Below are 12,500 nucleotides of genomic sequence, written 5' to 3'. Positions count from 1 at the left end.
GATTGAGCAAGGTTATGATACAAAACCACAGCGTACAGTTTTTCCTTTTTAAAAACAGGCCTGATATAAAAGCAGATTCTCTGGATATGAACTGAGCTGCAAAGGAGAGAAGTTCAGCAGAAACAATCAGGATGATAAATGGTTCAGGGACCGACGGGATCCAGCTTCTTCCCTCGTGACCTTCAACCTCTGTCAGGTCCATTTACACACACACACACACACACACACTCTTCAGCTCCGTGATGTAACATTAACCATCACAACTAAAGGCCTCGGTCCGACCTTTGACCCTTTGAAAGGTGAGGTCTGTACCCGTGAGCAGTTCTGAGTCTGAACATTAAGATGGACGACCAGAACGTTCCACATCCGCACGCGACCATCTCGTCCTTTTGGAGCCAGAGTCTGCAAAGTTTATTTTTTTAGATTTTATTTTTTTAATAACATATATACATGTATTATACTGTACAATAAGAACTTTAATTTCAGATCCTCATCAAAAAAAATACAAATAACAAACCATTATTTGAAATTCAATTCTCTGAAAATGCTCTGACACAATAATCTGTAAGTAACCTTCATCTATAACACTAATGAGGTCCAGTGCATTCAATGACCTTTTACAACATTGACTTTTTCCCACTTCAGGAAAAAACGATGCTTCGTTTTACAGATATAAACTCTTTTGCAAAGCATCGATTGAAAGTAATAATAACATTTTTAAGGAAAAAACTAAAACAAAAACAAAAAAGAAAGATTTGTGGTTTCAAAACAATTATACCAGCAGCATTCTTTGGAGCTGTACTAAAGCTGGATCAGTGTTGGACAGACATCATCTGCTCCATTAAACAAAGTCCTCAGTAATGCAAAGCAATCCGGGGATCGAACCCACGGTGTCGATGTGTCACCAGGTTTATAGCATCAAATATGGAATTTTAAAACCAGATTTGAAAACAAGAAAACAACAGAAACCATCTTGAACGTGTCCATGTCCCGACCACTAACCCGGAGGAGGAGTGGTTTATGACCAGCACTGCAGGCAGCCACCAGGGGATGAACGTGATAGTCCAACACACACAATCACACACATATGCACACACACACGGGGGGGGTGTAGCTAACAAGCCCACTGCCGGGTCGTCTTCCTCCCACGTGAGGTTTGGTGCAGGCTGTTAATGGAGATCATTAAATCACAATTACATGGTGTGTAATGGGCTGTGTGCTGCTGGTGTGCGAGTCCCAGTCAGTGTTAATTGGAGTGAGGTGAACGAGAGTGTTGAAGGGCGAGCGATGTGCGATTCCCAGCAGTCGGTCTGAGTGAACATGTGTGTGCGGTTTGTAAAACACACAACAGGAAGTAGCTTCTCACTGTGGTTGTATCAGTGAATGAATGAACCGGTTCACAGCAGCAGCTCAGTGCTACTGGACCTGAAGCTGAAAACAGGTTTCACTCTTTAGATCAAATTTACATCGAACTCTATGTGTGATCTATGTTTTATATATTTATAATTTGGCTTAACCTCCGGGGAGCCGTTAGTCGTCCATCTTTATTTACAGTGTATGGTTTGAAAATATGAAAATCAAACATTTATTCAATAGAAGGGAAAAAGCTGCTGTTTAATATCAGCTGGAGTTATTATCGACTCGTCTTAACAACGTCTCACCTACATTACTTGTGTGTGTGTGTGAGTGTGTGTGTGTGAGTGTGTGTGTGTGTGTGTGTGCGTGTGTGTGTGTGTGTGTGTGTGTGTGTCTGTGTGTGTGTGTGTGTGTGACCCATAAGCTCCACAAAGTAACTCAACTGAGGGGAACAAATGACCAATGAACTGGTGCAGACCCACAATGCATTGCACTGTAATGAAAGGCAATAGCATGGATAACCACCCGCCCCCCCCCCCCAATGGAAATTTTGATCTCGGCCTTTCTCGCTCTCACTCGCTCTCTCTTTGATCCCGGCAGCGAGTTCACACTCAACAGTGAATTTCAATCATGGACTCACACACACACAGACACACAGACACACACACACACACAGACACACACCATAAAGAAATGAAGAGAAGAAGAAAAGAGGAGGGGGGGGCTGTGGCAGATAGAGGGATATGAGGTGATGGAGGAACTGGAAGTATATTTTATTATAACACATTTTATTACTCGTGGAAATGATTGAACTGTGTAAACTGAATTTAAATAACTTGACAGATTAATTCACCAGGTGCCAAACGTCAGAATTAAAAAATCTCATCTTTTGTTTTTTCATTTCATCATTTCATCTTTTAACCAGAGACTTTACTTAAAGATGTCAGCTCTTCAAAAGTAAAGCCAAAGCGTGTAGATCGCCACCTGGTGGCTGGCTGCAGTACAGAATCTAAACCCCGCCTCCACCGTGTTAGTGGATGGGACTTGGGCCAAAATTAAAAGACAAATTACACATCAAATTTAAGTTTACTGTAATTTAAGGTGAATGTTATCACAGAAGTTTCATGTTTCTGGTAAATTTGGTTTTATTTAGTTATTTTTTACATTACAAACAGTGTGAAACGTATTGATTGACAGCTGAGACTGACTTACGATTGGTCGAACGCATGTGTGGGCGGGACTTGCTGAGGCTCCACCCCCTGATCTTTATACACAAACTCTACTTGACATTGATTTTAATTAATCTGTTCAGTTTAATAATCCACTGTGTTGATGTCCAAATACAATCAGTCAAAATCTGGTGTCTCAAACACCAGTGGTTAGTTTTTATTATATTTAATAAAGAAGTGGGGGGGGTCTCAGCACTGTAATACTAAGGTTATAAAACTACAGTGGGCAGATGTGTTACTGTCACTACACATGAAAATTAAAAATGTACCCACACTGCTGGGTCCACGGTGCTGGACTCAAATTGACAGTTACTGTCCCAGCAGGACGGATCGGCTCCACATGTAGAACTAACGTCCCAGCAGGACTTTGATCAAATGTAACAAGACACACACACACACACACACAGACACACACACACACACACACACACACACACACACCCACACACACACACACACACACACTCTCACTGATCATCTCCAGTTAACCAGCTCTGTCAGCTTCTCACGTTTCATGTCCTCTGACGTTCAAATCCTCAAAGAAGCTTCAGCTCTGGAAACACTGACGGTTTCTCTGCTGGAGTTTCAGTCCAATTAGATCTCAGACCTCCAGCCTCACCTGGAGCCGCCCGTCCGGACGCTCTCTCCCGTGGTCACGCCGCTGTGTGTTGTGTTTTCAGAAGACAAGCCGAAGCCGGAGGAGGAGGAGGAGGAAGAGGCGCTGACAGGACAGGACGATGAAGAGCGGCGCATCGCTGAGATGGGCCGGCCCATGCTGGGCGACCACGTGAAGCTGGAGATCATCATCGAGGAGTCGTACGAGTTCAAGGTGAGAGACGCTGAGCTGAGCTGGATCCACCATGACAGAGCAAAGTGCAGGCGTATTCATGTTAAAGTCTTATTGTTTATGTATTTTAATGACACTTTTACACCTTGGTTTCATAACTGTGGATATTTAAAAAAACTGTTTGTGTGTTGATGAGATCATTAGTGTGACCAGGATCTTATTAACGCTCCTGAAACTCTGAATAAATAACGACCCAACAATAGCACGATTTCTTTCCCCAAACAAAATCAGCTTTTACTGATAATAAGCTTTAATTTGCATGTTACTGATGCAGAAATTAAAACAACACAACAACACAAAACCACCTCCTATTACACATTACACACTCGCAGGCTTCCTGGTACATGATTGTGTAATTGTTGTGTGTCGTCTCCTCGCTTTTCCTCTCTCTCCCACGCAGTCTCTTAAGATCAGCGTAGATGTACAGTAATTACCACCAGCGCTACAGTGTGTGTGTCTGAGTGTGTGTATGTGTGAGTGTGTGTGTGTTAATGCATGTTCCTTGCTGCTGCTCCACCTACACACTCTGTAGACAGACAGTTAATAACACCCAGTAATAGCTCGCCACTTGACAGGACGCTGCACTTTGTCAAGTAGTTTTGTTCAATAAAGTTGGTGTGTGTGTGTGTGTGTGTGTGTGTGTGTGTGTGTGTGTGTCTGTGTGTGTGTGTGTGTAGCGCTGTGAGAGTCTGATATAACAGATTGAGGGAGAAACAGAGAATTTATGTTAAATACATAAATGTGGCTCTATGAAGTTGAACCTTTTCCTTTCAAAGTAAAATTCAATTCTGTCTCAATTGAATTTTACAGCAGGTCTCGTCATTATCTGACACCTGAGTGGTGGTTTACATGGAGTGTGTGTGTGTGTGTGTGTGTCTGTGTGTGTCGAGTTGTAACGCCTCATTTTCATCTCACACGTTCACATCTTTGCTGGAGTTCACGTCTTTGCTGGAGTTCACGGCTCTCAGAGCCAATTCTCCTCAATCACCGTCTTTCCACCGACTTAGAAATGCTCTGCTTCTAAAATTCACCTCACATTAGGTCTGAATACACCAGAGGGTTATTAGACAGAGACACACACACACACACACACACAGACACACACACACACAGACACACACACACTGAGAGGAGTTATAAGTCGATCACTGTCTCTGTCAGTGATGAAGTCAGAGAAGGAAACGGATTCTCCTCTGACTACGACGTGTTTATTTGACATTTAAAGAGTCTTAAGAGTCTTAAGTTGTCCTCATGTCTTTGTGTGTAAGACGTGATGATGACAGAACCAGCGTCTGTTCCCCACTCACACCTGAAGTTTACATCCTGATTGACCCACACTGGATTAAAACAACACAATTTGAGCTTCACGAACAACAAGGATGATCATTTGCTTATGGAGCAGAGACGTGGGAGGGGGGCGTGTCCTCGGAGGAAATGTCACTCGAGTGAGACAGACAGATCGTCAGGGGAGGGAGAGAGGGAGATTTATCTTGGTGCATTGGATTGTGGGTATTTATCCGGTCCCTCAGCCGGGTCTTCACTGGGGACGTTAGCACCACATACTGGTTGTACTGCAGAAACACGCCCTCACCAGTCTGAAGGGATGGAGTCAGGGAGTCAGGGAGAAGAAGAAGAAGAAGAAGAAGAAGAAGAAGAAGAAGAAGAAGAAGAAGAAGAAGAAGAAGAAGAAGAAGAAGAAGAAGAAGAAGAAGAAGAAGAAGAAGAAGAAGAAGAAGAAGAAGAAGAAGAAGAAGAAGAAGAAGAAGAAGAAGAAGAAGAAGAAGAGGAAGAGGAAGAGGAGAGTTAACTCAACTCTCCAGGTTCAGGAGGAAGAGAGAAGCAGCACAGAGACGTGGTTACACCCCCGAGCTCCACTCAACACATGAGACCCAGTTCCCTCTGAAGTGCAGAGAAGAAGAAGAGGAGCAATCCCCTCCGCTTCACTAATTACAGAGTGTGTGTGAGTGTGTGTCTGTGTGTGTGTACACGACAGAGTGTGTGTGTGTGTTATCTCAATCTCTCATAGTTTCTTTTGAAGAAAACAACAAAGACACTCAATTACTGGGAGTGAAGGAGACAGGAAAGGAAACGAGGAATGAGGATTTGAGGGATCAGCGAGGGAGGTTAGGATGAAGAAGAGGAAGAGAAGGAACCTCCAGTAGATGAATGGAACTCTTCATTCATTCTGAAAAGTTATTTTAAATTCACCTCATGATAAATTCTTTGCAGCCAAACATTCAAAGCAGTTTGTGGAGATTGAATAGTTTGTGGATGGATTTTGGCAAATGCATAGAAATGGCTCTGATACAATGGTTCAGTTCATAAATTAAATTGCAATATGATTATTTCACACAAATAGCTTCAGAGATGAGTTGGACCAGAGCGTGTGTGTGATTGTGTGTGTGTGTGTGTGTGTGTGTGTGTGTGTGTGGCCCTGAGTGGAATAAGATGCATTTCACCTACGATCTCATGTGAGGAGGTTTTATATTTATTATTATCGACATGTCGTTATTAAAGGTGAGGTTATGAAACCATATCGCATCTCGTTGCTCGGTGAATAAACGGATGTCTCATGTTGAACTGATTTGTGTTTCCTCAGAACACCGTGGACAAGCTGATCAAGAAGACCAACCTGGCTCTGCTGGTGGGAACCAACAGCTGGAGAGACCAGTTCATAGAGGCCATCACTGTGAGCGCAGGTAAGGCCTGTGTGTGTCTGTGTGTGTGTCTGTGTGTGTGTGTGTGTGTGTGTTTAACTGGCTTGGTTTGATGGTTTGATGCAGACCAACACTGACCAGATATTATATTGAAAGTGACTGTGTGTGTGTGTGTGTGTGTGTGTGTGTGTGTGTGTGTGTGTGTGTGTGTGTGTGTGTGTTGTTACTTCAGCTGCTTCTGCTGAACATCATCTCCAGTCAGTCAGGGACTCACAACTCTGTGTGTCCTCCAGTGGATGATTGCTTAGCAACCACGTAACATACAGGAGGTTTGGAAGTATAGGCTGATTAATAATTATTCCAGAAAACTGTGTCTGGCTTATTTCTCACAGCTATCAGAATATTGAGGAAACTGTCATGAATCTCTCAAGCAGGAAAACAATCTATATTAAAGGAGCAAATCACAGTTAAATCAGGACGAAGCTGTTTGTTTGAATGGAAGCAGAGAAGCATCGTGAGTTGTTACCTGGACAAACAAAGATCCTCATTTGCTGCTGTTACTGTCTTTGAAACTGTATTTCTGTTAGAGCACTGTTTGTCTATAGTCCGCTCAAACACTGCACCTTCAAATAACTTTATCCTGTGTGGGTGTGTGTGTGTACAGTGTGTGTGTCTACAGTGTGTGTGTGTGTGTGTACAGTGTGTGTGTGTGTGTACAGTGTGTGTGTGTGTGTGTGTGTTTGTGCTTCATCCTGTCAGCCAGCCTTTGTTGGCGAGCCGATGCCGTTAATGAAAAGACCTGTCTCCACTCTCTTATCTGGGATTATTAGCTTGTCTAGGCTGACAGAGCGGTGTGTGTGTGTTGTTTGTGTATGCGTGTGTGTGTGTAAAAAAGCAGTGTGTGCAATTTCCACTGAAGAATAAGGTTTTATTGTAAGACACACTCTCCGTGATTGGATGCTTACACGTCCCAGTGGGAGGTGATTGGTTCGACAAACATCAGCTGTGGAAACAACATCGTCCTCGTGTCTGTTTGTTGGAAGAAGAACGAGAGACGATGTTCGATGGAACTTACTTTATAATAAATAGTCTGTAGTGTGTGTGTGTGTCTGTGGTTGTGTAATCGGGATTGGATTCAGAAAGATAACATTTATGAAATGAAAGACTCCACTATTCTCCCAACCTTGGTCCTTACATTTTCTTTACTCTCTTTCACTCTGCCCTTTGTCGCACTAACTCGCTTTCTCCCACACACACACACACACACACACACACACACACACACACACACACTCCCTCCATCTACCTCCCCCACTTAAAGGGAGGTCACAGACTAATTACATCTCCTGTGGATCGCAAACGTGTTGAAGCCATGATTGAGGCAAAGAGGAGGAGAATGATGGATGGATGGATGGAGATAAAGAAAATAGGTGAAAAAGAGAGACAAACAGCAGGAAAGAGGGATTGGAAAAGCAGAAAAATGAAATGAAACATGACGTAACACATGTGAGAAAACCATTTTGATCATTTTATTAAGAGAAATGATCCAAAATGTCTCCGACAGCCGGGACCTGGAAGGTGGGAGAGGAAAGAGAGGAAGAAAGAGGAAGAGGAGCAGCTCTCCTCTCCACAGATACGACTGATCATCTCAGACATCTGTTCTCGGAGGTCTTGGCCGTGGTTGTGGTCGCAGCATGTGGACTTGACACACACACACACACACACACACACACACACACACACACACACACTTCTTCTTTTGTTCAGTGACGCCACACACACTCCTACACAATGAGCCCAAAAGGAGACATGCTGTAGCTCGGCTCCGGGGCCTGAACCAGAACCAGAACCAGAACCAGAACCAGAACCAGAACCAGAACCAGAACCAGAGCCAGAACCAGAGCCGGAGTCACTGATACACTCGTGGGTTTAGTACACTGTGATAAGCCAACGCCCACTCATCTTAACTCTCTGTCCCTCTCCTCCCTCCCTCTCTCCCTCCCTCCCTCCCTCTGTCATCCTCCCTCTCTCCTCACTTCTCTCTCCTCTCTCCTCTCTCCTCTTCTTGATTCCTTCCTCTCTCCTCTCTCCTCTCTCCTCTCTCCTCTCTCCTCTCTCCTCTCTCCTCTCTCCTCTTCTTGAATCCTTCCTTCCTCTCTCCTCTCTCCTCTCTCCTCTCTCCTCTCTCCTCTCTCCTCTTCTTGAATCCTTCCTTCCTCTCTCCTCTCTCCTCTCTCCTCTCTCCTCTCTCCTCTCTCCTCTCTCCTCTCTCCTCTCTCCTCTCTCCTCTCTCCTCTCTCCTCTCTCCTCTCTCCTCTCTCCTCTCTCCTCTCTCCTCTCTCCTCTTCTTGAATCCTTCCTTCCTTCCTCTCTCCTCTCTCCTCTCTCCTCTCTCCTCTCTCCTCTGTCCTCTCTCCTCTCTCCTCTCCCCTCTCTCCTCTCTCCTCCTCTTGAATCCTTCCTTCCTCTCTCCTCTCCCCTCTCTCCTCTCTCCTCTCTCCTCTCTCCTCTCTCCTCTTCTTGAATCCTTCCTTCCTTCCTCTCTCCTCTCTCCTCTCTCCTCTCTCCTCTCTCCTCTGTCCTCTCTCCTCTCTCCTCTCTCCTCTCTCCTCTCTCCTCTCTCCTCTCTCCTCTCCCCTCTCTCCTCTCTCCTCCTCTTGAATCCTTCCTTCCTCTCTCCTCTCCCCTCTCTCCTCTCTCCTCTCTCCTCTCTCCTCTCTCCTCTCTCCTCTCTCCTCTCTCCTCCCTCCCTCCCTCCCTCCCTCTCTTATCTCCTCTCAGACGTATCAGATAAGAATCAAGATTCAAATTCAAAGCAGCCTCAGTTATTCCCTCTTCTTGACCGGAGACATTTAGAATTTCTCTTGGTGTCTCTCGTCTGTTTTCTGGTTTCTGAAGTGATCGAGATGTCAGGGTTTGGAAAAAAATCCTCCAGATCTGATTTCAGCCTCACACATGTGCAAAGGTCTGATGTCGTCTTATCAGTCCATCACTTCCATCAGTGGAAGATTGGACGCTGCCATGAGAGGACATTTAAAAGCTTCAGAGGCTCCTCGGCCACATCTTAATACCAGTTTGGCACTGGTGCTGACGCACACACACACACACACACACACACACACACACACAAACTGCTGCCGTGACCTTCATTTCAAAGCCAGAGACCTGCATTTAGTCGGCCGCCCTCTGAAATGTCAGCGTGCTGTTGTGCTGCATACGCACACTGACCCATTTCCCTCTTGTGTGTCTTTTTGTGTTGGTTACGTGCCTGATGTTGACTCGTCTCCAGCTATAACTCACACAGAGGCAGGGAGGGATTGTGTGTTTGCCGATGTGTGGTCCTGCACGTGTGTGACCTTCTCAAACACTGACGAGTTTACTGAGCGGATTGATGGCGTGGAATTCTGAATGCGTTTTTATTCTTCAAGAGCTTCATGTGTTTATCTTTCACTTTGTTTGATCTCGTACAGTAAACGGCTGCAGGAAAGAAGCTACGCACCTCAGAGGTTAAAGCTGGAGGAGGTGTTTGTTATCATTATACTTTATTATGTAGGAATAGAGAAACTACTCTGAATGAGTCTGGTGAGAAAACAGACCTGAAATCACAGGGTGCAAACCTGCAAATGATGACTATGGTAGTAACTTGTTGTTGTAGCACTGAAACCTCCACAGATGGGAACACATGAGGATCTTTTGAGACGGCAACTGTGTCAGATTATTGATCACACGGATCAAACTAACAATTCTAGAGCAATGGCTTGGTCAAGGCATCTGACGTCAGGTGGTAGTGATGTGGAGGTCTCACAGCTCAGGCTGAGGATTCTTCGCCCGTGTCACAGATTCTCAACGGGACACACAAAGGTGTTGAGGTGTCACGATACCAAAAATTCAGTGGACGGTGCCAATACCAGTAAAATAACACGATTCTCGATGCCAATTTCGATACCACGGTAAAAAAAAAAAAAGGATTAAAAGTGCATTTTTTGGATGTTGTTAATGTCATATACGGTAGTTTAATGTGTTTGGGTATATGCTGTGGGTTTTACGGTAGTTGCGGATGCATGTGAGTGACGTATGTGAAACAAGCTATTCATTAAAGCGAGCTTAGCATTGATTTAAGAATCAGAACTCACCTTGAATTCTTTAAACAAATCCAGATGACGGTCTTTCAGGTGCTTTGCTAAATTGGAAGTATTACCTCCCTTGGTCTGAAGACCACGGTAGCATCGTTAGCATCGTTAGCATAATGGCTTCTGCGGTTCTCGTGACATCCCTTCATAGGTGACTGGGACCCTCCCACTCACTGAGATTAATGAATCGTTAATGGAGTCGGCTTATCGACGGGCTGATATTAGGTCTGATCCCAGGATTACGGAGGAAGATGGTTGGCTGAGCAAAGCCCTAGAATATGACACGGTAGACAGGCGTCAATTTCAATTTCTGTAAACCATATCAATCTCTCCCTGATCCTCACTAAGTTTGTAATCGCACAACCTGATCTCGACTGAAATGTTGTGGTGTCGATAGAGTCGTCGTATCAGGAAACCTTCCCAGGTTCATTCTGTCACACAGCAAACACCTGTTTATAGAACACATGGACATGGAATGAAAATAATACACAAGTGCACATCTGGGTCGATTTTTAATATATGTTCGTTTCAACTCTTTAAAAAATGAAGATTGTTTCATGTGTGAGAAACTCGTGAGGTGTTATTTTATTCGTTTTAAAGCAATATCTGATACTTAAAGAATTTAGTGTTCAGAGGACAGGCACAACCAACATGGAGAGAATAAAAAATCAATGGAAAGGAAATTAAGGGAGAGAGAGAGAGAGAGAGAAAGAGAGATTGTTAGGATAGAGTGAGGGAAAATGTGAAGGAAAGAGAGAGAGATTGATGTTCAACCACTACACACTCCACTGCCCTATAATTACTGAGACCACACCACGCTTCATCACCTGCTCCCCTGTGTGTGTGTGTGTGTGTGTGTGTGTGTGTGTGTGTGTGTGTGTGTGTGTGTGTGTGTGTGTGTGTGTGTGTGTGTGTGTGTGTTATCCATGGGGTTAGTAGTGCAGGTATATGAGGGAAAACATTGAAAGAAGAAAGGATGAACCGTCTGAAAGAGGAACGACAAAACATGTTCCAATGCTTTTTCAAGGATGTTCTGTTACCGTGACCCGATGGAGGTTTGGATAAAGAGTATTGAGGACGGATTCAGGTCTTTGTGTGTGTGTGTCTGTCTGTGTGTCTGTGTGTGTGTCTGTGTGTGTGTCTGTGTGTGTGTGTGTGTGTAAGGGGGGGGGGGCTGATAAAAGGCCAAACAGGCTCTGAAGATGTGACTCAGATTTACTCCTGACAACCACAGACGCTCGTTCCTGTGATCGTCTGTGTGAATAACAAACGTGATGAGAGTTGCGTCGCTGGAAGAAGCAGAGGGATGAGTGACAGGCTGGGGGGGGCTGGGGGGGTGGGGGGGTATTACCCACAGTGCACCGGGGGCGTCTGATGTTCCTGCCTCCGTTTGGGATTCAGAGTGTGTGCACGACAACAGCGTGTGTGTGTGTGTGTGTAGTGCACTAGAGTTCCCATAGGCTTGTATGCTCCATGTCCTGGTCACACTGTGGGTCATGAGTGTGTGTGTGTGTGTGTGTGTGTGTTAGTGTGTGTTAGTGTGTGTGTGTGTGTGTGTGTGTGTGTGTGTGTGTGTGTGTGTGTGTGTTTGTGTGTGTGTGTGTTAGTGTGTGTGTGTGTGCTACAGGGGTTTTATTTTGTATTTTTTTGCACAGGAGCTTGTTTGACCTCATCGGTTTCATAACCCAGTGTGTGTGTCTGTGTGTGTCTGTGTGTGTCTGTGTGTGTCTGTGTGTGAGTCTTGATACGAGTGATCACTTGCAGCGCTCGTGCTCGTGCACCTTGCTTGGCCGGCGGCCTGGAGAGACCCTGACCTATGAGAGCTCAGCGAGCAGATAACACACACTCACACCTCGGGGGGGGAGAGAGAGAGGGAGAGAGAGAGAGAGAGAGGGAGAGAGAGAGGGAGAGAGAGGGAGAGAGAGAGAGAGAGTTCTGAGACGTGTGAGAGGAGACGTCCCTCAGTGGGAAAACATGTTCGCAGCTGCAGATGAGAAACGTTGTGTTATTGTCTCTTGGGATATTATTCTTTATTAATTACCCTTTCATTTTTGATATATAATGTTTATGATGCAGCGCTTAGTTTGTTGATGTGTATTTAAATTGTTCTTTTATCTTATTTTTATCATTATTGCGTGGAGACCAGACACAGCTCATAAATACAAACTAGAATATTTCTCTCTCTCTCACACACACACACACACACACACACACACACACAGACACACACACAGAATAAAGGGATGACACTGACGATGGCATTTAGAAAGTGACAGAAGGT

General features: G+C 44.8%; 1 protein-coding gene across 16 annotated transcripts in view; it reads left to right on the top strand.

The window, feature by feature from the left end:
- The window catches only part of slc8a1b (solute carrier family 8 member 1b), a 103,069-nt gene that overhangs the window by 77,701 nt on the left and 12,868 nt on the right, over window positions 1-12,500 (top strand). For 2 of the 16 annotated variants that reach the window (XM_061087355.1, XM_061087361.1), the window contains 2 exons: window positions 3,266-3,414; window positions 6,032-6,131. In XM_061087355.1, the coding sequence (XP_060943338.1) occupies window positions 3,266-3,414; window positions 6,032-6,131 (249 nt within the window). Of the gene's footprint in view, window positions 1-130; window positions 142-1,047; window positions 1,063-1,165; window positions 1,203-2,199; window positions 2,213-3,263; window positions 3,415-6,031; window positions 6,132-12,500 lie in introns of all 16 variants that reach the window. The other 14 variants (XM_061087357.1, XM_061087363.1, XM_061087371.1 and 11 more) reach the window with 11 other exon arrangements.

The sequence above is a fragment of the Limanda limanda genome, chromosome 15 (assembly GCF_963576545.1).
Source record: "Limanda limanda chromosome 15, fLimLim1.1, whole genome shotgun sequence".
Classification (NCBI taxonomy): Eukaryota; Metazoa; Chordata; class Actinopteri; order Pleuronectiformes; family Pleuronectidae; genus Limanda; species Limanda limanda.
Note: the sequence above shows the minus strand (reverse complement) of the source record. Positions and strands in the feature narration are given on the sequence as shown.